This window comes from Aythya marila (assembly GCF_965140915.1).
Source record: "Aythya marila genome assembly, chromosome: 19".
NCBI classification, from domain to species: Eukaryota; Metazoa; Chordata; class Aves; order Anseriformes; family Anatidae; genus Aythya; species Aythya marila.
Window position 1 is genome coordinate 264159 of NC_139060.1, and position 23964 is coordinate 288122.

At 44.1% G+C, this 23964-nt stretch overlaps 1 protein-coding gene across 1 annotated transcript in view; it reads right to left on the reverse strand.

Moving 5' to 3' along the window:
* Positions 1–1108: 1108 nt before the first annotated feature.
* The window catches only part of UAP1L1 (UDP-N-acetylglucosamine pyrophosphorylase 1 like 1), a 30347-nt gene continuing 7491 nt past the window's right edge, over positions 1109–23964 (reverse strand). Inside the window, exons 2-9 of the mRNA XM_082775600.1 lie at positions 18747–18951; positions 14707–14882; positions 13294–13466; positions 12190–12383; positions 8868–9008; positions 5898–6083; positions 5036–5102; positions 1109–3386 (exon numbers count right to left, since the gene is read on the reverse strand). Coding sequence (XP_082631726.1) covers positions 3300–3386; positions 5036–5102; positions 5898–6083; positions 8868–9008; positions 12190–12383; positions 13294–13466; positions 14707–14882; positions 18747–18951 — 1229 coding nt within the window. The 3' untranslated portion in view covers positions 1109–3299. The remainder of the gene's footprint in view (positions 3387–5035; positions 5103–5897; positions 6084–8867; positions 9009–12189; positions 12384–13293; positions 13467–14706; positions 14883–18746; positions 18952–23964) is intronic.

Here is a 23964-nt window from a genome sequence, read left to right on the forward strand (position 1 = left end):
TAATTATTAGCATTATCCATATAATATTTTTAATAATATCTCCTACATCTGAGAACCAGATTACTTCTATATCAGGTTCACAGTCTAACAGAAAAAAATTATTGAAGCAGCCATGGATACTACTTTAAGTGCTGGCCCTGAACATCTGTGCCTAACTATTCAGTTAACATGCATCATATGAGCCTTTAAATTTGGAATCTGCCTCTGGTTTATCCTCCAGATAAAGAACTGGGATGAGAACTGGGTGGACTTTTCACAATAAAAAAAAATAATAATAATAAATAAAGCAACTAAGCAAATTGTTCTTGGAGATTTGAACACTCTGCACAAACAAGCAGAGAAACAATTTAACAGAAGCCTGAAGCATGCACTCATTTTTTACTAGTCATTTTCTTATCACAGGAAACGACAAATTCATGTAGCTTAAAAATGCATTAAAAATTCCAGCAACCCTTGTATGGGTGCCAAGAGAGAAATATGGGATGAAATAGGTAAGGAAAGAAAATCTGATTTTGACCCTTACTGGGTTTAGCACTAAACCCCCAAAAGAGAGGACAATCTGTCATTTGTGGAAAAATTAATATCTTCCCCTACTGTTCTACAAATAGACCCATTTAAAATGTGCCAGTTAATTGGAAGCCAAGCAGAAATACCACCACAGTCGGTGCTTAGCACACCTCATCACCTACACAATAGATGTGAAAGCCTGCCTCAGAACCAGAGTGCTCTAGTTGACTTTAAATAAAAGAAAAATGCACACCATCCACAATTAAGGAGGACAAATTGAGTTGCTGAACTTGAAGAAAAAAAAGAAAAAGAAAAAAAAACAAAACACACACAACACAGAATTGCAGGGGAGGAAACAGTGTTCTGCTTACTTTCTGATGGAAAAACACATCCCACAATGTCAAACCCCTTCAGGTATTACATGTTGCTGAGTTCTATGTCATCCTGTAAATATATTATGGGCACTGCAGCCTCCAGTCACACTACCAGTGGCACAGTATCAGTGTCCAGCAGCTGTGGTGACAACACCCATGATGCGTAGGGACAAAGACAACAAGTGTATTCTCGTTACAAACAAGGATGACAGACACACAGAAATCACAGTAACATCTTTATTATAGAAAAGCTTAGGTCTCCAAAAGTTTCTGGACCACTATGGGATCCCCCTCTATTTTAGATATATTTTTTTTCATTTCACAATGAATATGAGATTTTTTTTTTTTAAGTTCCCGCAAGAATCTTTTAATGTTCCAGTTTAAAACATGAAGAGTCATAGAAAAAAACAAACAAACAAACAAACAAAAAGGTATTCATCATACTAATTCAGTTTCACCTTGAAAACAATCTCTAAAAATCATGTCAGCAGTTCAGTGTTCACATGATTTAAGCACATAGAAAATGGGCTATAGTTGAGTTTCAAAAGAGAAAGCATTTTATAAATGAAAAAATAGATGTATTATTTCTTTATAGTACTGTGAAACTTAAAGCAACCTGTGCCTGAATTGATAAGCAATATTTGCAAGAATATCATGTGATTACTTCTCAGATGTAAAAATTGATAGACAGGAATGAAAATGACCCATAGAAAATTGTGCAATAAAAATTACAGAATTGAGCAAAGACAAATGCTTAATTTATACTAAAAATCAGTTATTGGTTGCACATGCAAAATGAGGTAATCAGAACTGCAATAAGCTGGTTTGCACATCCAAAAGACTAATTACTTATGCATATGTAGATACACTTTATATCTTTAAATTCTGCCATTGACATTTAAATGGTTTCTTTAGAAAACATGAGGCTACTTATAAATTGTACTTGGTCTCAAAGCTATTTTAATACTTCTCTAACATTCTGAATACAGCTTCATATGAGGAATTTCAGAAAATCACTTATGTGAAAGATTAATGCTTAATATCAGCATCAGCCATTGCTTAGTAGAAGCAGATCCTGAGACCTGGTATTTCAGATGATGCCTCATCTGAAATGTTTTATCTTCCTCATCACCTTCCTTATACCCGATTTGGGTGAAAAGTATAGCATGCTCCTCAATCCAATTCCACTCAGCAGAGCACACAAAGAGTCCTCGTGAAGTGTGAAACGACTTTGGTGTGTTCAGTGAAGGTTCTGTTGTAGGCAGCTGCCCACATGGCACAGGTCTGCTGGAGCTAAACAGGAGCTGTGTATCATGGTCACCCTGGAAGTCCTCAGCCAAGGCTGAGTTCATGTGCTACATGTGTTCTGACAATTATTGTCCTTAATTAGCTGACAATTATCTTCACATTATAGTTAATAATATATTTTTAAAGAAAGGCATTTTTCTGCTTTTGATTACACCTCAAATTCTACCATCACAGCATGTTCCTCCTATTACTTTCAGCCACTTTAAAAGAGTTCCCCTTTGAGGGTTAGGATATACATTAAACAAAAAAATGAAAAGCAAAATAAATGTTTGCCATAAAACAGGAAGAGTAGAAGGTTATTATGAAAACAGTTCTCGGCCTTTGCCCCACCTCCAACCCCTCAAAAATAGTAATAATAAAAACCCTGTTCACTACAGCCATAAAGAGTAAAGAGTATGCAGCCTGAGCTGCATATTTAGTTATGTTTTCTTGGAATACCACTACTGAGCCTAAATATGCAAAATAGCCTGTTCTGCTGCTGAGGCCAAATCTCAAGCAAAACTTACACATAAAAGGATCCCTATCTACAGCAGACTCCTCTGCATAACCCAATTAGAGGATGTACTGAACTTGGTCTACTAACCAGCACAATATTAGAGACAGAGGACCGAGTACACGAAGTACATACTTTTCAGGGTGGGGCATCATACTGATTTTTCTTCAGCTGTGCACACAGTAGAAAAGAAAAAAAAAGCAACAATAACAACAAAAAAATGGAACAAAGATACAAATAAGATACATAGCAAGGCACTGCAGAGATTTAATCTTCTTGAATGCAAAGCTAATTGATTTGTTTCTGATTTACTCTGTTACATATCTGTATGTATAACAAATAAGAAATATAAAATCAATTTGATACCCGGAAGGTATTAATCTCCATTCACATCAGTCTACAATAAAGACCAAAGTAAAAGGCATAGCCTTCAGTTACCAAATAGCCAGGTACATATGCATATCTGTGTAAACACAACTGCTGCAAGCATTTGCCAACTATCTGATACTATAAAGCAATTTTTCATAATACATAATACACTTCACAACTGACATTTTAGCAGTGTCATTTCTTTCAATGGCTCTGACAGACATGATTTGAGAAGTCCTCCCTCCTTTTCAAGAATTTCCTAGCATTTGTGCTTTGTTTTCATCGAGTATAAAGGGAGAACAGAAGTCTTTGTTCTTCATGCACGCCTCCAGACCCTGAGAATATGTGAAAACAGTAAAGTTAGGTTATAAATGGATCAGACTTGTTATCTGTACTATTTTTAAGTCTCCATAATGTTCTCGAAGAATGATCTCTGGAACAAACCTTCCTAGAGAGGGTGAAGCATGGAGCAGAGTGTTCTTACCTCCGATTCGAACAATCCTAGCAAAGAAAAGTCAACTTAAATTGTCTTAGGTTTTGAAAGTCTCCAGAGACGGAGACTCCAGAGCCCCCTGGGCAAGCCTGTTCCAGTGCTCTGTCACCCTTACCATAAAAAAGTTTTGTTTCATATTTAAGCGCAATCTCCTGTGTTCCAGCTTGCACCCATTGCCCCTTATCCTAATGGATATCCCTCTTATTATAATGGATATCCCCTTATCCCTCAGCCTTTCCTCATAAGCGAGATGCTCCCCTCCCTTAATCATCCTTGTGGCACTGTGCTGGACTCTCTCAAGCAGTTCCCTGTCCTTCTTGAACTGAGGGGTCCAGAACTGGACACAATATTCTAGATGTGGTCTCACCAGGGCAGAGGAGAGGGGGAGGAGAACCTCTCTTGACCTAATAACCACAGCCCTTCTGATACACCCCAGGATGCCACTGGCCTTCTTGGCCACAAGGGCACAGTGCTGGCTCATGGTCATCTGGCTGTCCACCAGGACCCCCAGGTCCATCTCCCCTTCACTGCTCTCCAGCAGGGCAGTCCCCAACTTATCCTGGTGTCTGGGGTTGTTCTTGCCCAGATGCAGGACTATACATTTGCCCTCGTTATATTTCATTAAGTTTCTCCCCGCCAAATTCTCCAACCTGTCAAGGTCCCTCTGGATGGCAGCACAGGTTTCTGGCATGTCAGCCACTCCTCCCAGCTTAGTGTTACCAGCAAATTTGCTGATGGCACACTCCATTCCCTCATCCAAGTCATCGATGAATATATTAAACCACACTGCTCCCAGTACCAACCTGTGAGGGACTCCATTAGATACAGGACTCCAACTTGACTCCATTCCATTAACCACAACCCTCTGGCTTCTTCCCTAGTGGAGATGTAAACCTCTGTGTATACTCTTCCCCAGAGCACACATAACCTTCTGCAATCTACTCTTTCTCACCCTGTTTCTCCAACATATAAAGGCTCCTTCCCTCATTACTAAATGGAATTAGCTTTCTCAGAACCAATCGTTTACTGAGGGATGAACCTCATAAATGTGTTCTAAGATGCATTTCCTCTAAAGACAATGAAAATATACTCTCAGTGTTCACTCACTGTGAAAGTGATTAGTATGCACAAGATTCGTATGCACAGATTAGTATGCAACTGTATACAGTGACCCCATGGATTTGGTAATTTGAATATTCTGCACTTTTCATTCAGAGGGTCTCAAAGTACTCGTGAGTCCTCATGAAATTGCACAGACTCATTACAAATCTCATTATACAGATAGCCAAACTTGTGATAAATGAAGACTGAACAACCTGCTGAAGAATAAGCCACAGAGGGAACCACAAATATAACACAGAGCCCAAGTCCTAGCTCCCTCAATCTTATCATTTCTCAGCAAGCACAGGCTAAAGAAATCCAATTTCTGTATAGAAATCAGATGCATTCCTGCACAGTCTTAAAAATACCTCCATAGATAATTATTCTCACCTCTCCAAAGTAAGACACTAATGGAGAAATCTCACACACAGCCGGAGGATCTTCAGTTCCTGAGAGACTGAAGAAGAGAACACAGGATTAACTTCTTGCTGTGCTTACAAAGCAGTGTGTCATCTTTGAAAGTCTGTCAGGAATAAGACATCCAGAAGGGTAAGACATTTGTTATATTCACATACATCAGACATCACTTGAACACAATCACTGAAAATAAAAGGGAGTCAGCAAGTCCCAACTATTTCTCATCAAAACAATTACATGACTTTTAAAGAGGTGCTTTTCAAATACAATGAACAGCTTGTGGGTTTATTTAACTTTGAGTTGATGAATTAAGAGTCCCAAGAATGGAAAGCTGCTTTTACTTCAGTGTGATGCAGGAAGTATTTAAACTGGTAGTTGCTATAATAGCCAATACTCATGTCCACCTGAGATTCTAGATGGGCTTTAAATACTAGGATCATATTCAGAAAAGCTGGGGAGGATTACAAATTACAATTCCTTGGGCTGGCTAAATCCTGAATGATACAAAAGGTTGCCTCTACCTAAGGCAGTTGTCTCACTGTGTGTTGCTATACGAGGAGTCAACTATCTCCAAGGCAGGAAATTCAGCCAGACTTAAAGCAAAGCTTACTGGCCATTACTGACTAGAGTACTTACAATCACTAATGGAGTAATAGCTGATACAGATAATACTTGGCATGTTCAGAAAAGGCCAGCTGAACAGAACCCATGCCAAGTCATCATGTGATCCGGCAAACACTCAATTTTAGAATGAAGTGTACATGCCATTACCGAGCTTTCAAGTTTGGGCAGTCACATGCAAAGAAGCTGCAGAGAAGGTCACAAAGATGCACACCTGAGTTTCTCTGGTATTCTGCAACCATTTTCATCCAGAAATCTGGCCCCAGCCTTCAAAGCCCAGCGGTAATGCTGGGCCAGGAGGGATTGCCGAGCAGTAGTAGGAGTGTCTTTGTCAGCTGTGTCTGCATTTTTTAATGGTGAGAATTCCTCTTCTCTCAAAACTTCAAATGCCACAAAATTCCTGCAAGCAAAGGGGAGAAAACAATGAAAAACAAAGTTAGCCATCAACCCTGTTAGCAGAAAAGATGCAAAAACAACTTTCAAGGCGAAGAGTTCATACATATTTTAGGGAGCATTGATGTATGCAGCCTGGGGCAAAGTCAAACTAAGGAAAGCCCACCTCCCATCTGAAGAACAAAGAATACCAGGACTTTATGACAGAAAAACAGAATAGAATTATAGAATCACAGAATCATTTAGGTTGGAAAAGACCACTAAGATCACCAAGTCCAACCATTAACCTAGCACTGCCAAGTCTACCACTAAACCATGTCTTTAAACACCACATATACGCATCTTTTGAATACCTCCAAGGATGGTGACTTAACTAATTTCTCTGGGCAGCCTGTTGCAATGCTACACAATCCTTTTAGGGACAAAATTTTTCCTAATATCTGACATAAACCTCCCCTGGTGCAACTTGAGGCTATTTCCTCTCGTCCTATCGCTTGTTGCTTTGGAGAAGAGACCAACCCCCACCTCCACTGAGGTAGCTGTAGAGAGTGGTAAGGTTTCCCCTGAGCCTTCTTTTCTCCATGTTAAACAACCCCAGCTCCCTCAGCTGCTTCTCATAAGACTTGTTCTTTAGGCCCTTCACCAGCTTCATTGCCCTCCTTTGGACACGCTCCAGCACCTCCATGTCCTTCTTGTAGTGAGGGGCCCAAAACTGAACACAGTACTCAAGGTGTGGCCTCACCAGAGCCAAGTACAGAGGAACAATCACTTCCCTAGTCCTGCTGGCCACACTACTTCTGCTACAAGCCAGGATGCTGTTGGACTTCTTGGCCATGTGAGCACATGGCTGGCTCATATTTAACTGGCTATCAGCCAATACCCCCAGGTCCCTCTTCCCTCAGCATGTAGCATTGCATGGGGTTGTTGTACCCACCAGTGCAGGACCCGACACTTGGCCTAGTTGACCTTCATACAGTTGGCCTTGGCCCATCAGTCCAGCCTATCCAGATCCCTCTGCAGAGCCTTCCTGCCCTCAAGTAGGTCAACACTCACAGCCCAGTTTGGTGTCAACTGCAAACTTCCCGAGGGTGAACTCAAACCCCTCATCCACTGATAAAGATATTGAAGAGAACTGACTTCAATACGGAGCCATGGGAGATACCACTTGTGACCAGCCTCCAACTGGATTTAACACCATTCACTCTTTGGGCCTAGCCATACAGCCAATTTTTTATTTTTTTTATCCAGGAAAGCGTACATTCATTCAAGCCATGAGCAGACAGCTTCTCCAGGAGAATGTTTCGAGAAACGCTGTTGAAAGCTTTGCTAAAGTCTAGGTTGACCACATACAGAGCCTTTCCCTCATCCACTAAGCAGGTCACCTTGTACCAGAAGGAGATCAGGTTCATTAAGCTTTTCATAAACTGAGGTGCCCAATCTCTTTCCTCATGACCCTCAAGGACTGTGCAGATGTAGGAGGAAAAACAAAACTTCTCCACAGATCCCTCAGAAACTTCTCCAGGCACTAGAGACATGTGGACAAAAAGTCTCAGCTAAGAGCACAGCAGTATGGAAACAACAGCAACACCTGAAGATCTGATACATGGCAGAGCTGTGCTGCTCACTACAGAGCACATCACCCCTGCTCAAAGAAATGGTCACTGAACTTGAGTCTGTGGGCAAGGATAAATTGAGGACACCGGTTTCCAGGTATGAATAAGCAATAAGGGAGGACTTACAGTCAATGTTAAGTACAGTTGTTTATCAGAAAAAGGAACTCAAATAAGATACCAGCCTCTGCACATTTCTGCACTTCACACGTGAAGAGCATCTGCCAAGCAATTTTTGCATTATTTTTACAGAGTACAGGAAATCACTGCTTGCATATGAGCTCTTTTGAAACCCAGAACTCTGCACTATTTCCAATACGCTGCCTTTGCCTTTCATATATTTCATTACTATGTCAGGAAATGGAGACCATGGTTCAAAACTTGAGCTCTTTTTCCTAAAGTAAATCCTCTAAAAGCAAAAATGCAATCCCCAAACAAGATATTTCAGTTTGCTTGATATCTCTTTTTGCCATCCATTTAAGCCTAGAAGAAAATCTTTACAGATGAATTCTAGGCCTTCAAAAACAGTATTTATAAATTTCTGGTGGATTTCTAAATTATTAAAATCCCACATTCCATGAACTCAAAGCTCCTGTGTTAATGCTGTAGCACAGCTATCTCTGCTATGTTTCAGAGTTTGGCAAGCCAACATCTACAGTTCATACAGCAACAGTAACTTAGCCCCAAGGTGCTTAAGCAACATGTTTTCTGAACGGAAAGGGCACAAACTAAGCCCTTATTTAATATGCACCTAAATGTAACAAGAGTTGCAGTTGTCACGGAAGTCACAATTGCACAGAGCCTGATTTCTTAGATTCTGAATACTTTAACATGCACTTATATTAAATGCTGGTTTTGCACAAGATTTCCTTTTCTTTCTTCCTTCCTTCCTTCCTTTCTCGTTCTCTCTCTCTCTCTTCCTTTCATATGGCTATTAGAGGCTGGGCCAATCAAACCATCCTCCACAGAACAAAAGGTTCCCAGACTGCTCAGAGAAAGCCCAGCTGCTGCCAAGGACTCTGTGAATGCACCTGTGCAGCCTGTGAAGTTACTGTCATGGTAGATCCAACCGTCTTTTTAACAAGTCACCCACAAACCACACACTATGATAAAGTCTTTTACAACTTGCAGTCATCCAAACAAACAGTGAGAGGGGAAAAATATTCATGTCTGCCACTAACTTAGAGAACTGGAACACATCAAACACAAACTTCTCCAGCTTTATCCCATTTGGTTTTAGCGGTTTTACCAGATTTCCCTCCTCGTCAATGTAAGGCACCTTCTTTATGGCTATGTGATGCTTCAGCTGGGGCTCATATTTTCTGCAAAAAAAAGGAGGACAAATAAGATCATTTACTTCTTGCCCACTTTGAGAAAAGAAGTACACTTCTGGGAAGCACGCTGCTTATTATATGTATAATAATAATAATATATATTACATGATTCTAGGTCATATCTCAACTGTTGTGGGTTGTGACATAAAATCACATCCAGGAAACACTTCATTGAGCAAAGCAGCCCAGACACCTGCATGGCAGGGAGCAGCAGCACTCGTACACAATGTGACATAATAGGGTAAAGGAAAAAGTGAGGGAGGACCTAGCATCCAGCTGCAATCAGAAGCACAGGAGAAAAAAAAAAAAAAAAAAAAAAAAAAAAGTAACCTAAACTGTTAGATCACACAGAATCACACAGAATTATCTAGGTTGGAAGAGACCTCAAGATCATCGAGTCCAACTTTTGACCTAACACTAACAAGTCCTACACTAAACCATATCACTAAGCTCTACATCTAAACGTCTCTTAAAGACTCCACCATTTCCCTGGGCAGCCCATTCCAATGCCTCACAACCCTCTTGGTAAAGAAGTTCTACCTAATATCCAACCTAAAACACGCCTGGCGCAGCTTTAGCCTGTTCCCCCTCGTCCTCTCACCAGGCACATGGGAGAACAGACCAACCCCCACCTCGCTACAGCCTCCTTTAATGTATCGTAAAGAGTGATAAGGTCGCCCCTGAGCCTCCTCTTCTCCAGGCTAAACAAACCCAGCTCCCTCAGACGCTCCTCGTAAGACTTATTCTCCAGACCAGCTTCATCGCCCTTCTCTGGACTCGCTCGAGCACCTCCATGTCCTTCTTGTAGCGAGGGGCCCAAAACTGAACACAGTACTCAAGGTGCGGCCTCACCAGAGCCAAGTACAGGGGGACAATCACTTCCCTAGACCTGCTGGCCACACTGCTTCTTATGCAAGCCAGGATGCTGTTGGCCTTCTTGGCCACCTGAGCACACTGCTGGCTCATATTCAGCTGACTATCAACCATCACTCCCAGGTCCTTCTCTGCCTGGCAGCTTTCCAACCACTCCTCTCCCAGCCTGTAGCTCTGCTTGGGGTTGTTGTGCACTTGGCCTTGTTGAACTTCATACAGTTGACCTCAGCCCATCGGTCCAGTCTATCCAGATCCTCCTGCAGAGCCTTCCTACCCTTGGGCAGATCGACACATGCACCTAACTTGGTGTCATCTGCAAACTTACTGAGGGTGCACTCGATCCACTCATCCAGATCATCAATAAAGATATTAAAGAGGACCGGCCCCAGTGCCGAGCCCTGGGGAATGCCACTAGTGACCGGCCTCCAACTGGATTTGACTCCATTTACCATGACTCTTTGGGCCCGGGTATCCAGACAGTTTCTAACCCAACGAAGCATACGCCAGTCCAAGCCACGAGCAGCCAGTTTCTTGAGGAGAATGCTGTGGGAAACGGTGTCAAAAGCCTTGCTGAAGTCAAGGTAGACCACATCCACAGCCTTTTCCTCATCCACCAAGCGCGTCACTTTGTCATAGAAGGAGATTAGGTTTGTCAAGCAGGACCTGCCTTTCATAAACTCATGCTGACTGGGCCTGATCACCTGGTTGCCCTGTAAGTGCCGCGTGATGACACTCACCATAATCTGCTCCATGAGTTTCCCTGGCACTGAGGTCAAACTGACAGGCCTATAGTTCCCCGGGTCTGCCCTCCGGCCCTTCTTGTAGATGAGTGTCACGTTTGCTAGCCACCAGTCGACTGAGACCTCCCCCAATAGCCAGGACTGTTGATAAATGATGGTAAGAGGCTTGGCCAGCTCCTCCGCCAGCTCTCTGTCCTTGGGTGGATCCCATCCGGCCCCATTGACTTGCGTACATCCAAGTGCCGTAGCAGGTCACCAACCATTTCTTCATGGATAGTGAGGGCCACATTCTGTTCCCCATCCCCTTCCACCAGTTCAGGGTACTGGGTATCCAGAGAGCAACTGTTTTTGCCACTAAAGACTCAGGCAAAGAAGGCATTAAGCACCTCAGCCTTTTCCTCATCTTTGGTAACTCAGTTCCCCCCCTGCATCCAGTAAATTCTCCTTAGTCCTCTGTTTTGCATTAATGTATTTGTAAAATTATTTTTTGTTGTCTTTGACGGCAGTAGCCAGATTGAGCTCCAGATGAGCTTTGGCCTTTCTAATTATGTCCCTGCACTGCCTCGCAACATCCTTATAGTCCTCCCAAGTGGCCCGCCCTCTTTTCTAAAGATTGTAAACCCTCTTTTTCCTGCTAAGCTTAAGCCACAATTCTCTGTTCAGCCATGCTGGTCTTCTTCCACTCCAGCTCGTCTTTGGGCACATGGCGACAGACCGCTCCTGCGCCATTAAGATTTCCTTCTTGAAGAGCGCCCAGCCTTCCTGGACTCCTCTGCCCTTCAGACCCACCTCCCAAGGGATTCTACCAACCAGTGTCCTGAACAGTTCAAAGTCAGCCCTCCGAAAGTCCAATACAGCAGTTTTACTGGTTCCCTCCCTGGTTTCTCCAAGAATGGAGAACTCTACCATTTCATGGGTAAGTGATGGCCAAGTTGAAAATGGAGCAGAGCAGATCTCTCACACAAAGTTAGATCAAGCTCTTCAGGAACACTATCTGGCTCAGGACTAGACAAAAAATGAAGCTAGATCCCCCATAGCTATCTCCACGCCTTTAGACTTCATCAGTATCATATCCTCCCACAGAGACAGTATCCCCAGCCTTTCCTGAGTCAGTATCATATCTAAGGGAAGAGAGCTGCATGCTGAACACTCAGTATCATGCCTCCCTCTCCCGACTCCAAGCAGAATCTTCCTCTGTTTCCACTAACTCCCCCAACCTGTTGTCCCAAGGGACAGCATTGGTAACATTCCTATTGAAAACCCTCAACATTGGTTGACCACACCACAACTCACATGCCTGCTCATCTCTGCAGGCCCAGAAAGGCCATGCACTGGTTTATCTCCATAGATTTAGTTACAGCAAAGCATGCAGCCTCTCCATTACATAAAGCCTAAAGAGCATGTTGGAGTGGTCAAAAGTGGACATGGTTGTTTTAATCTCTTTTGAGAAGAAAGGAGGTACCCATAACTATAATTACAAAGTGGGAAATGGGAACATCCACTCTTGGAAGCATTTCTGGGATGCACAGCTGCCTGGTAGTTCTGCTGGAACTTACTGGGCCACCATCTGCAGAAATTCAACAGTGAAGAAATGGTTGCAGATATTGCCAGTGCTGTACACCAGCCCCCCATTAGGGCTTTGCAGCTGCGCAGTCTCTGGACTGATCTCACTGTACTCCACCACCTGATAGATCCCATCCACACGACACACCACCCCAACAGGCTCTGTGGGGTAGGCCTTCTCCACCACCTGCAGACACAGGACAGAGGACTATGACAAGAAGAAAGAAAAAACTGGCAATATTTCAACTCCCCCTGGCACATTATCAAATTATCTTACTATACCCTACTGCACGCTGATTCTTTAATGCTGCAACAACACAGGCAAGACAGTGCTGAGTATACAAAGTAGCCTGGAGGCATATTTTTTTTCCAACAATCTCTCATAAAAAACAGTACATGACAACTTAAATTGCAGTTACTCAGAAGACAAACCACAGTTAGAAGAAATCAGAATACTGTGGGGACACTTTTCTTATCAACTTTTAACTGGGACCTGGCATTAAATGAAGAATGTTTACAGCTATTAACCTTCAGCTCCCTGCCTGCATTAACAGTGTTCATGATTAAAGCAATACTAATCTGTCCTCATAAACATCAAGCACCTGCTCTTTTGGAGTCACAAAACCAGGCTCTTTCAACTTTACCTGTCCTCCGCAATGGGATGTAAGGAATGCCTTGACTAGACTTAAAGGTGTACATGTATTTATAAAGCACATCACAGTCTAATAAAGCTTCTTGATATCTCAGGTGCCTTTATAGAAAGGGCACACATAAAAGGGAATTGATTCCAGTTTGTAGTTTCCTGTGCAATTACAGTCTCTGCTTTAATCTAAGTTTATTTTCCACTGTATTCTGGGAAGAGGGGAGGAGGTCCTAGAAGTACACCCCCAGGAAGTATACTCTGAATACAAAATGGGCAGCAAGCGGCTCCCCCTTGCATTTTCAGAATGCCACATCTAAATCTGCTTCAAGTGACCTGTCATTGGACAGAGATCTGAACACTCCCGTACCTCCAAGCTTACCCTAACCAGTACCTTCCAGTGTAATCAGATCTTAACTCCCTGTGGGGAAATGGCCCAGCATTAGCACCACCTCACCTTGGCACCGCAATCTGCCCCTTTGGTAACACAGAAGCCTATGAAGACTGGATCTGCCATCTTGACGAGGATGTTGTCTACACAGTATACGTGAACATACTGTATACCACGCTGCTTCATGTCATCCAAGATCTTATTATCCACCAAAGCACGATATAAGCCACCATTGCCATCTATAATGCAAGAGAAAAGAAGAGGCCCTGGTTAATTAGTGACTCTGCAGGGTTTTTATTGCAATTAACAAAGCAAAAGGTACAAGTCCTGAACAAATTTTGTTTAACAGCAGAGCAGGGAATGTTTTCTAGCCAAGAATCAGTGCCACTGGATTTTATTTCCAGCTCTGCCACCAACTCAGTTCAGGCAAGGCCTGAACTTTCACACCCTAGTGTGAAACCTTGCAAAGTAGGACTGGGTACCAACCTCACAGAGAAGCATTATAAGACTTTGAATTGTTGTAAGATCCTCAGAGGAAAAACACTAATGGGGAAAACAGTGTGGCAAAAGAGGGTGGGAAAAGACATTTCTTCTCTTTCAGTGCAGAACAAAAGCACATTTAAAACTCAGTCTGTAGAAAAACACTAAGGACAGTCTTATCCTCTGCATATTCCTGTCCCTAAAAGTATCCAATGACTTTCTAAAGGCTTAAACTCCATCTGCACATTTATTTGTTCACCACAGATCACCATTTCATGGGCACTCCTTTGACACTCCAGTTAGCTCAGGAGAACCGTTCTGCAGCCACAAAAAAAAACAAATTACTGCAACATAGCCTTGAATGGGCTGCCTTGACTGAGTCTCTTGCCATGTTCAGGTTAAGAGAAGAGAAGATGTGAGACATTTCAATCTTTTTGGAAAGAGTTAATCTTCCTGCTCCTTGTTGCTTTTTTCCCCATTTCCAGCTATCAGCCTTGAAAGGGGGAGCCTTCAGCCAGGTGAGCTTTCTCCCCAGCCTGACAGAATCACTGCTGATTCATGAGCAAACACTAACTCAGAGCTGGCACAGTGCATGGCAAGGAGCACACAAAGCTCTCCTGACAGCTTCACCCTGGGAGGCAGCAGCCCAGGGGCTGTCATCCTGGAGACTCATCCCTAGCTTATACACAGCCCTACCCATGCACATGCACACTATTCCAAACCTGCACCCCTTCTAATCCTGCAAATATTCCCAGGCTTTGATTAAAAAAAAAAAAAAGAAAAAAAAAAGGCCTGATTGGAACCAGAGTCTGTTCTCCAGCAATAACTAAACAGAGGTTGCTACATTCTTGATTAACAGACTAAAGCATTTAACTGAACCCTCCCATGTTAATTAGAAGCATTGACATTGACTTCCAAATACTGCTCCTGTGTGCCAAGGCCAGCTGACAGTAATTTTCAACACATTACTGTACCAAATAAGGGCAAACAGCAGGGTACCTGGAGCCATAGCAATTTTCCCCTTCTCTTCCAAGATGGCCTTCCCATCAAAGGTAACAGCTGGCAGCATCCTCTGTTCAAACATGATCACATTGGATTTATCCAGGTTGAAGAAGCCATGGTCTACAAAGAACTCTTCTGTTGGCCCCAGTGTGAACTCACTAGTCATGATATACCTGGGTAGGAACAAGTGTAGAGCAAGGAAGAAGAAAAAGAAAAAAAAACTACAGATGGGACAGAGAAGGAAAGAAACCTTAGAGTATTAAATGAATGACAATACAGTAACTTATGGTATGTAGCTGATTAGTAGAGATCTCCTTGAAAGCTCATCCTGCAGTAAGGCTGTACAAAGTCTCATGAGCAATCCTTACCCACAGGTTTAGCTCCAGGCAAGACAGAAAAGCCTTTCCCTAAATACGAATAACATCTGGATATCCAAGTCAGCTCCAAAACAGAGTAAAGAACAGCACAAGAGATTCGTTCACCCCAAATTTCAAACTGAAAATAACCATTTAAAGAAGTATTGACCAGCAAAAGGTGTTGAGAATGAACCATGAATCTCCAGGAGCTCAAAGTATGCTAGTGCATCTTTTGTGCCAACATGAAGAGCAGCACAACTTGTTTTTAAGTTTCACTGTTTCCTCCTCTCCTTCTAGCTCCACCTTGCTTCTGTCTTTCCTTCCATTACCTTCTGTCTCCAACACTGGCTAGAATCATAACAAGTTTTACAAGGAGTGGCTGAGGGAGCTGGTTTTGTCCAGCCTGGAGAAGAGGAAGCTCAGGGGCAACCTTATCGCTCTTTGTAAGTACGTTAAAGGAGGCTGTAGCGAGGTGGGGGTTGGTCTGTTCTCCCACATACCTGGTGACAGGATGAGGAGGAATGGGCTAAAGTTGCACCAGGGGTGTTTTAGGTTGGATATTAGGAAGGAATTATTTACTGAGAGGGTTGTGAGGCATTGGAATGGGCTGCCCAGGGAAGTGGTGGAGTCACCATCCCTGGAGGTCTTTAAGAGACGTTTAGATGTTGAACTTAGTGATATGGTTTAGTGTAGGACTTGTTAGTGTTAGGTCAGAGGTTGGACTCAATGATCCCTTCCAATCTAGACAATTCTGTGATTCTGTGATAAAATCATAAAATATCCTAAACTGAAAGGTATTCAGAAGAATTATCAAATCCAAGTTCTGGCTCTACACAGGACCACCCAAAAATGAAGCCATATGTCTGAGAGCACCATCCAAGTGTTTCTGGAACTCCGTCACGCTCAATCCTGTGACCAGTTCTCTGGGGAGCCTGTTCTAGTGCCCAACCACCATCTCAACGAAGAACATTTTCCTAGCATCCAGCCTGAACCGCCTCTGCCACAGCAACATGCTGTTCCCTTGGGTCCTCTCGCTGTCACCAGAGAGAAGAGATCATAGAATCATAGAATGAGTTGGGTTGGAAGAGACCTTAAAGATCATCTTAATTCTAGCTCCTCTACAGAGAGATCTCCCACTAGAGCAGGTTGTTCAAAGCCCCATCCAACCTGTCCTTGAGCACTTCCAGGGATGGGACACCCACAATTTCACTGGGCAGCCTGTTCCAGTGCCTCACCACCCTCATGGCAAAGAATTTGTTCCTAACATCTAACCTAAACCTACCCTCTTTTAGTTTAAAGCTATTATTCCTTGTTCTATCTCTACACTCCCTGAAAAAAGAGTCCCTCCACAGCTTTCCTGTAGCCCCCTTTAGGTACTGGAAGGCCTCTATAAGGTCTCCCTGGAGCCTTCTCTTCTCCAGGCTGAACCCCCAACTCCCTCAGCCTGTCTTCACAGGAGAGGTGCTCCAGCCCCTTGATCATCCTTGTGGCCCTCCTCTGGATTCCAACATGTCCATCTCCTTCTTGTGCTGGGGGCCTCAGGGCTGAACACGGTGCTCCAGGTGGAGTCTCACGAGAGCAGAGTGGAGGGGGAGAATCCCCTCCCTCACCCTGCTGGCCATGCTTCTTTTGATGCAGCCTAGGATGCAGTTGGCTTTCTGGGTCACAACCACACATTACCAGCTTACATGTACGTTGAGCTTCTCATCCACCAGCACCTCTAGGTCCTTCTCCTCAGTACTGCTTTGAATCCATTCTCCACCCAGCCTGTATTAGTGCTTGGGATTGCCCCAGCCCAGGTGCAGGACCTTGCATTTGGTCTTGTTGAACTTCCTGAGGTTCACACACTCCCACCTCTCAAGTCTGTCCAGGTAGGTCCCTCTGGATGGCATCCCTTCCCTCCAGCATTGACCACACCACACAGCTTGGTGTCATCAGCAAACTTGCTGATGGTGCACTCAATTTCACTGTCCACATCGCCAACAAAGATGTTAAACAGCGCCAATCCCCGTACCGATCCCTAAGGAACATTGCTTATAACTGTCTTCCGCTTGGATATCAAACCATTGACCCCAACTCTTGAAGTGCAACCATCTAGCCAATTCCTTACCCAACAAGTGATCCACCCATCAAATCCATGTCTCTTCAGTTTGGAGATGAGGATGTCGTGTCAGACAGTGTCAGATACTTTGCACAAGTCCACATAGACAACACCAGTTGCTCTTTCCAGCTCTGCAACCCCATCGTATAAGGCCAGCAGATTTGTCAGGCATGACACATGTGGGACAGTGTCAAATATTTTGCACAAGTCCACATAGATGATATCAACGTCTGCCCCTCTGTTCCTGTCATGAGGAAGCTGTAGGCTGCTATCAGGCCTCCCCTCAGTCTTCTCTTCTCTAGGCTGAACAAACCACGTAACTTCAGCCGCTCCTCATATGTCTTGCCCTCTAAACCCTTCACCATCTTGGTAGCCCTCTTTTGGACATGCTGTTATAGCTTTATGTCCTTCTACTGTGGTGCCTAAAACCACAAATAGTACTCAGGGTGAGGCTGCACCAGCACAGAGTGGGACAAGCACTTCCCTCAACAAGCTAAGAGCCATCTTTACCATGTACCTGCGCAGCACTTCCTCATGTAATAGGTATATAGGGTCTTCTGGTCTTCTGTAAGCACACTAGGGTATCCATAGTTTGCACATGACAGCTTAGACCTCATATACACACTGATTTACATCTTTGCAGCACAGCAGAGCCTGGCCTCTGGGGTACAGTTGCAGCCAGCTGTCTCCTCAGCCCAAGGAAAATAAACTGTAAACATTATCAGCAGATGTTGAATCCTTCTTTCCAACAGCACCTGGGATGAATGCATTTGCAATTCAGGTTATGTATGCATGGCTTCAGAAAGAAGTACACAATCCAGACTTTAATTACTTTCAATCTCTGATTTGTAAAACAATGTGCCATCCTGAAGACCTGAGATATACATGCTCTTTTGTTCTTCCCAAACCCTGCCTCACACCAAACAGTGATTTCATAAAGGTATTTCTTTATATTCTAAGGATGAACACATAGCAAAAAATATTCCCAGAACCATGCTGCAGTGCCTTCCTCTCTCTCTTAACCACCACATCCCATAGAGAATTGATAATCTGCACCTTGCACAGAGCTTGGAGACTTTTGAAAGCTGGTAGCAACCAGCAGATAGGTAGACAGCTATAAACAATGACAGCACGAGGTAGCCTAAAAATGGAGCACGACAAGCATTTACTATTGTGGAAGGGAAGAGTTCTATGCTGTGGCTGAAGATGCACATAGAAGGTCTTGGAATGTGAGCACAGTGTCTCCATACAGGAATCTGAGAAAGTATGGCACAAACATATGACATCTCTCACAAACATTCTGAAACAGGCACTGAAAAGTGCTGTTTATTATGTTGTCAGGGACTGCACTTGAAAAGACACTTCAAGGGTAGTGCTCAGTTCCTCAGATCTGCAGACACAGGCCTGTCATTTCCCATCCCTGTACATCCCTCTGGATGGGATCACACACCCTGCAGAAGAAGATTCTCCCCTGACACGTCACTGCAAGGCACCTAGAACAGCACTTCCAGAAGACAATATAGGCAAGACTAGCATGCAAAGACCTCTGTACGGTAGGTCTGTGGCTCCAGGTCACCTACCAGGGGATGGCACACTTGCAGTGGTATCTCTGGCCAGCGAGCTGCTCCACTTTGCGGATTCTTTCTGCTTGGATCTGATATAATGTCTTGCCACTGGGCAATCCCACATTGTACATGCCCTTGGGATAGCTCACTCCCAGGCGTGTTCCCTGTCCTCCAGCCAGGAGCAGCACTGCCACTTTGTTCTGTGAGATCTGATGCAAACCTGAAAAGGAGAAAGAAGCCAAAGGAAACATAATCACAAAGACAGTCAACATTCTGTGCCCTTCTTCTGAGCCTTTCTACAGAGCTCAGGCAACAGCCAGAAGCTGACAGTTCAATGACCACTGCTGGCAGTTCAGAGAGAAATACGATGCTGCATGCAACATTAAAAAAAAAAATTAAAAAATCATTTCACCTCTCGCTGATAGATCCATTTCCTCATTTAAAGCAGCAGATGGTTTAACAATAAGAAACAACTGTGAATTGCAGCTTAGGATGTTCAAATTGGCCATTAGAATATAAATTAATTACTGGAAAGTGGTGCAGCACTGGAAAAGATACCCAGAGAGGTGGGGAACATCCATCCCTTGAGGTTTTCAAGAGTTAAAGATAGCTGACCTCACCTAGGGCTGGGTGTGGTTCTGTTCAAAGTAAGGGGGTCCTTCAACACCAACATTTCTACATCCCAAAGAAACAGTTTCATCATCTTCAGTAAAGCATGAAGATTTCTGGAAGCCACCTCAATCGACTACCTGTACTTGTGTTCCAGCTTCTGTTTGCCTGCAGTGACTAATAGTAACACAGCAAATTTTGCAGAAGCCACAACTCCCACAATCTAATTAAAAACCATATCATTTCTCCTGACAAGCCAGAAATGTCCAGACTTTGGGGCACAATCATACAGCTCATTCACAGACTTTGTTCTCTGCTTTTTCTCAAACCATCACCACAGTAACCACTAGGCTCAAATCCAACAAAGTATTTACCTTAGGGGACACTTTACATTCCTCTGGCATACAGTGAGCTCTCGGACTGCCCAGGTCAAAAGCTATAGCTCTTCTGCTGTACAGTAGCAATCACAGCCTTTTGCAACCTAACTCAAGAAGTATCCTGCACGTTGCTGAGCCTGCCAATGCCCCCCACAGTACAGGAGCCCATGCTTCACCACAGTCTCCAAGAAGAAGACAAACACTCACATTTTAACTTCAGCAGGAACTAAAAGATTCCTGATTTGGACTGATAGACACAAGGACCAAAAATACCAAATTAGAAGGAAACTAGGATTGTTTTTATGCTCACCTTTAAATAATTGTAATAATACTGTTGATTTCCCCATGCTTACAGGTTTCAGTCAGACTACAGCAGGAACACCATGTTTCTGCCTAAATACATGTACACTGTTTCCCAAAATGCTCATAATGCCTAGTTAGGCACAATGAAGGGAGCCAGTTACACAGCACTGCCATTGCTTTGCTGAAGGACAGGGCTTTGAATTCACAGGATCACAAAACGTTGGTTGGAAGGGACCTCTAAAGGCAGCCCAACCTCATGCTCCAGGTAAGATTAGAAGAGCTTTCTCGTAGGAAACCAGCACTGAGGGTCTTGGACTTGGGATTTCAAACTTTCAGGAGGTTCCTGAGTAGATGAGAAAGCTCAAATGTGTTTAAACTTAAAATTAAAAAGGCACAGATGACAGCACTGGATGAGCTGTCTGGTGAGACACTTAGCTCTACTAGCTCTACTACAGCAAAGCTCCAAAGTTTCAGTTTTGTAACTCTGATGAAATTAAAATAAACCTAATTTTATGCAACAAACCACAAACAACGGTTCTATTACAGAACTTCCTACTGCAAAAGACTTAACAAAGCACTGGTGTGGGGGTCTAAAGTGTAAGTTATGCCACTACTATTTGCTAGAGTCCTTGGCACACCAGTTGCTGCTGAGTCCTTGGTTGCAGGTTCCAACCTGTAACACCGACTCTCGTTGCAGCCAGGACACAGGGCTAATGTCTGGTTCATTTACAGACACAGGTCTCCATGTGGGCCCAGCGAGGCCCTCTCCAGCACACAGCACCATGGAGTGCCATGGGAAGGACCTGAGAGAATGGGCTGCAAGACTTTGGGCTTCCAGGGTGGTGGCTGCCTCTCTACTGGCACCCTGTGCTAACGGTGTCCTCCGAGGAGAAGAGAAGCAGCAAATTCAAGTACAAGACAAGCTGCAGAAGGGAAGCATCAGCAAGAGGATTGAGAAGTTTTGTACACAATCCTTGGTTGGTGCAGTGCTACAGCTCGGGGAAACAAAAACCTCCGGAAAAGCTTCTTTCCTCCTAGTCCCCTCTCTCACTTCCCTTCTCCCTCTGCTCACCTCCCCATATAGACATGCACCCAAACTGACAGCCACTTCAGCACTTGGCTAACTGTTGGTATTCAACTCCCAGCCAGCCTTTGTGTTCGCAAGACTGCCAGAATCTGGCCCACCATCATCTTTACTTGTTCCTGTGCCTTGGAGGAAAAGCCCCAGCATGAGAGATTCCTCACACAGCCCCTGCTGTATGAGGCAAACCTACAAAACAACTTGCAGGGATGGAATGGTGAGCAATTAAATGCCTGTTGAAGGGTCAGCAGCAATGACTAAGTTACCAATGGGGGAGAGAAAGGAAAAGCAACTGTGGTTAGAAACCAAAGTTAAACTCTTCAGTATGAGTCACTGTTGTGGCAGCCACCCCCTTTTCTGATGCAGGGAACAGGGAGGAAAGTCACAGCTGTAAATGAAGCAGTGAGTGTTACCAATTGCACACATTCTGCTTATTGCCCTCCCCTGCTTTATCTCAGGAAAAACAACAATTATAGTCTTGCCAAGTTCAGGCAGCACAGTATCTGATTCACTACGCAAGGAAAAGCCTCTCCCCTGGTCAATTTATCCATAAACAGATTTAATCTTGGCTTCTCCACACTAACAATAAGCCTCTCATGAAACAAGACAAATAGCAGCATCTGAGCAAAGAAAATCACTCAGCCATTAGCACTGGCAAAAGCAGACTTGCTATCACTCCCACGATCAAGAGCCACTGTGAATGAGTCGTTCTCCAATGATTCCCAGACACATTAAAAATCGACAGCAGATGGTCATGGGCCCAGACACCCAACAATGCAAAAGGCATCACCATGCCACAGTCACCCATGACCACACAAGTGCCACTGAAAAACAGAACAAGACCTTTACAGGGCCTGTACACCCAGCGAGCACATCCTACTGAACCTAGCAGAGGGAGAAGGTGAAATATATACATCACCATCCAGTTGGCTCCAGCTACTTGCTTCTCTGGATGCAACCAAGTACCTGACTTGTTCATAGCTGCACCAGTTGTGACACATCAGTGCCCCACTGTACTTGTTTGGAAGGTCAGTTATGAGTCACTGGACAGGTGCAGGTTCATACCAGACCAACCTTGAAACCTCTTCCCTATGTTCCAAATCCAAGTATTCATTAGTGTTCATCCTTACAGAAGCTGAAAGCAAGGACAGGTAGCCTGGGAGGAATACTGAAAAACAGTCCAAGCAGGCAAGGATCAGGTTAGGAAAGCTAAAGCCCTGATAGAATTAGATCTGGCCAGGATGCCAAGGGCAACCAGAAAGGCTTCAACAGGTACATCGTTGATAAAAGGAAGACTAGGGAAAATGTGGGCCTTCTCCTGAAGGAAATGGGAGAACTGGTTACCTAGGATATGGAGAAGAACGAGGTACTCCGCAACTCTTTTGTCTCAGTCTTCACTGGCAATTGCTCTAACCACACCACTCAAGTTGCAGAAGACAAAGGCAGGGGCTGAGAAAATTAAGAACTGCCCAATGTAGGAGATGATCAGGTTCAAGACCAGCTAAGGAACCTAAAGGTGCACAAGTCCATGGAATCTGAGGAGATGTACCTAACAGTCCTGAGGGAACTGGCAGATGAACCTGGTAAGGCACTATCCATCATATTTGAGAAGTTGAGGCAGTCCAGTGTTCCCATGGTCTGGAGAAGAGGAAACACAACCCCCACTTTTATAAATGGAAAAAAGGAAGACCTGGGGAACTACAGGCCAGTCATTCTTACCACTATGCCAGGCAGGATCATGGAGCAGATCCTTCTGGAAATTATGATTAGGAACATGGAAAATAAGGTGATTGGTGACAGCCAACATGGCTTCACTAAAGGCAAATCATGCCTGACAAATCTGTTGGCATTCTACGATGGGGTTACAGAGCTGGTGGAAAAGGAAAGAGCAACTGGTGTTGTCTATGTGGACTTGTGCAAACTATCTGACACCGTCCAACATGATATCCGTATTTCCAAACAGAATGTGTGCTTGCAACCCAGAAAGCCAACTGCATCCTGGGCTGCATCAAAAGAAGCATGGCCAGCAGGGTGAGGGAGGGGATTCTCCCCCTCCACTCTGCTCTCGTGAGACTCCACCTGGAGCACCGTGTTCAGCCCTGAGGCCCCCAGCACAAGAAGGAGATGGACGTGTTGGAATCCAGAGGAGGGCCACAAGGATGATCAAAGGGCTGGAGCACCTCTCCTGTGAAGACAGGCTGAGGGAGTTGGGGGTTCAGCCTGGAGAAGAGAAGGCTCCAGGGAGACCTTATAGAGGCCTTCCAGTACCTAAAGGGGGCTACAGGAAAGCTGTGGAGGGACTCTTTTTTCAGGGAGTGTAGAGATAGAACAAGGAATAATAGCTTTAAACTAAAAGAGGGTAGGTTTAGGTTAGATGTTAGGAACAAATTCTTTGTGTGAGGAATGTTTTAACAATTCGTGTCCATAAAGAACAATTCTGTTTGAAATGTTTGAATCCTGTCTGCCTCTGGGCCCTGCAATAGCAATTCAATGCTTGAACCACAGCTGCAGTGTGTCCCAGTCTCCCCCTCATTCCTCATTCTAGCCAATTTATCACTTCTTAAATTTATGAACCTGTTTGCTTTTGTTATTCTGGACTTCTATTTCTAACACTGCTATAGATGTGTCTGTGAATGGCTGGGGAAGAATGTTTTAATTACCCGTGTGTCTGGGAGTTTCAGAACAACTGATAACAACTAGTGACTGTTATGGGATACTATGTGGATCTTTGGTATCTGGTTAGGGGGGGGCCGAGAAAGAAGCTGAAAGGCGGCTGGGAGACAAGATTTGAAGAAGGTGTTTTGAAGAAGGTGTTCCGTAAACTTGGGATGGTGCCCAGTAAGTACAAAGGGGAAGAGGAAGA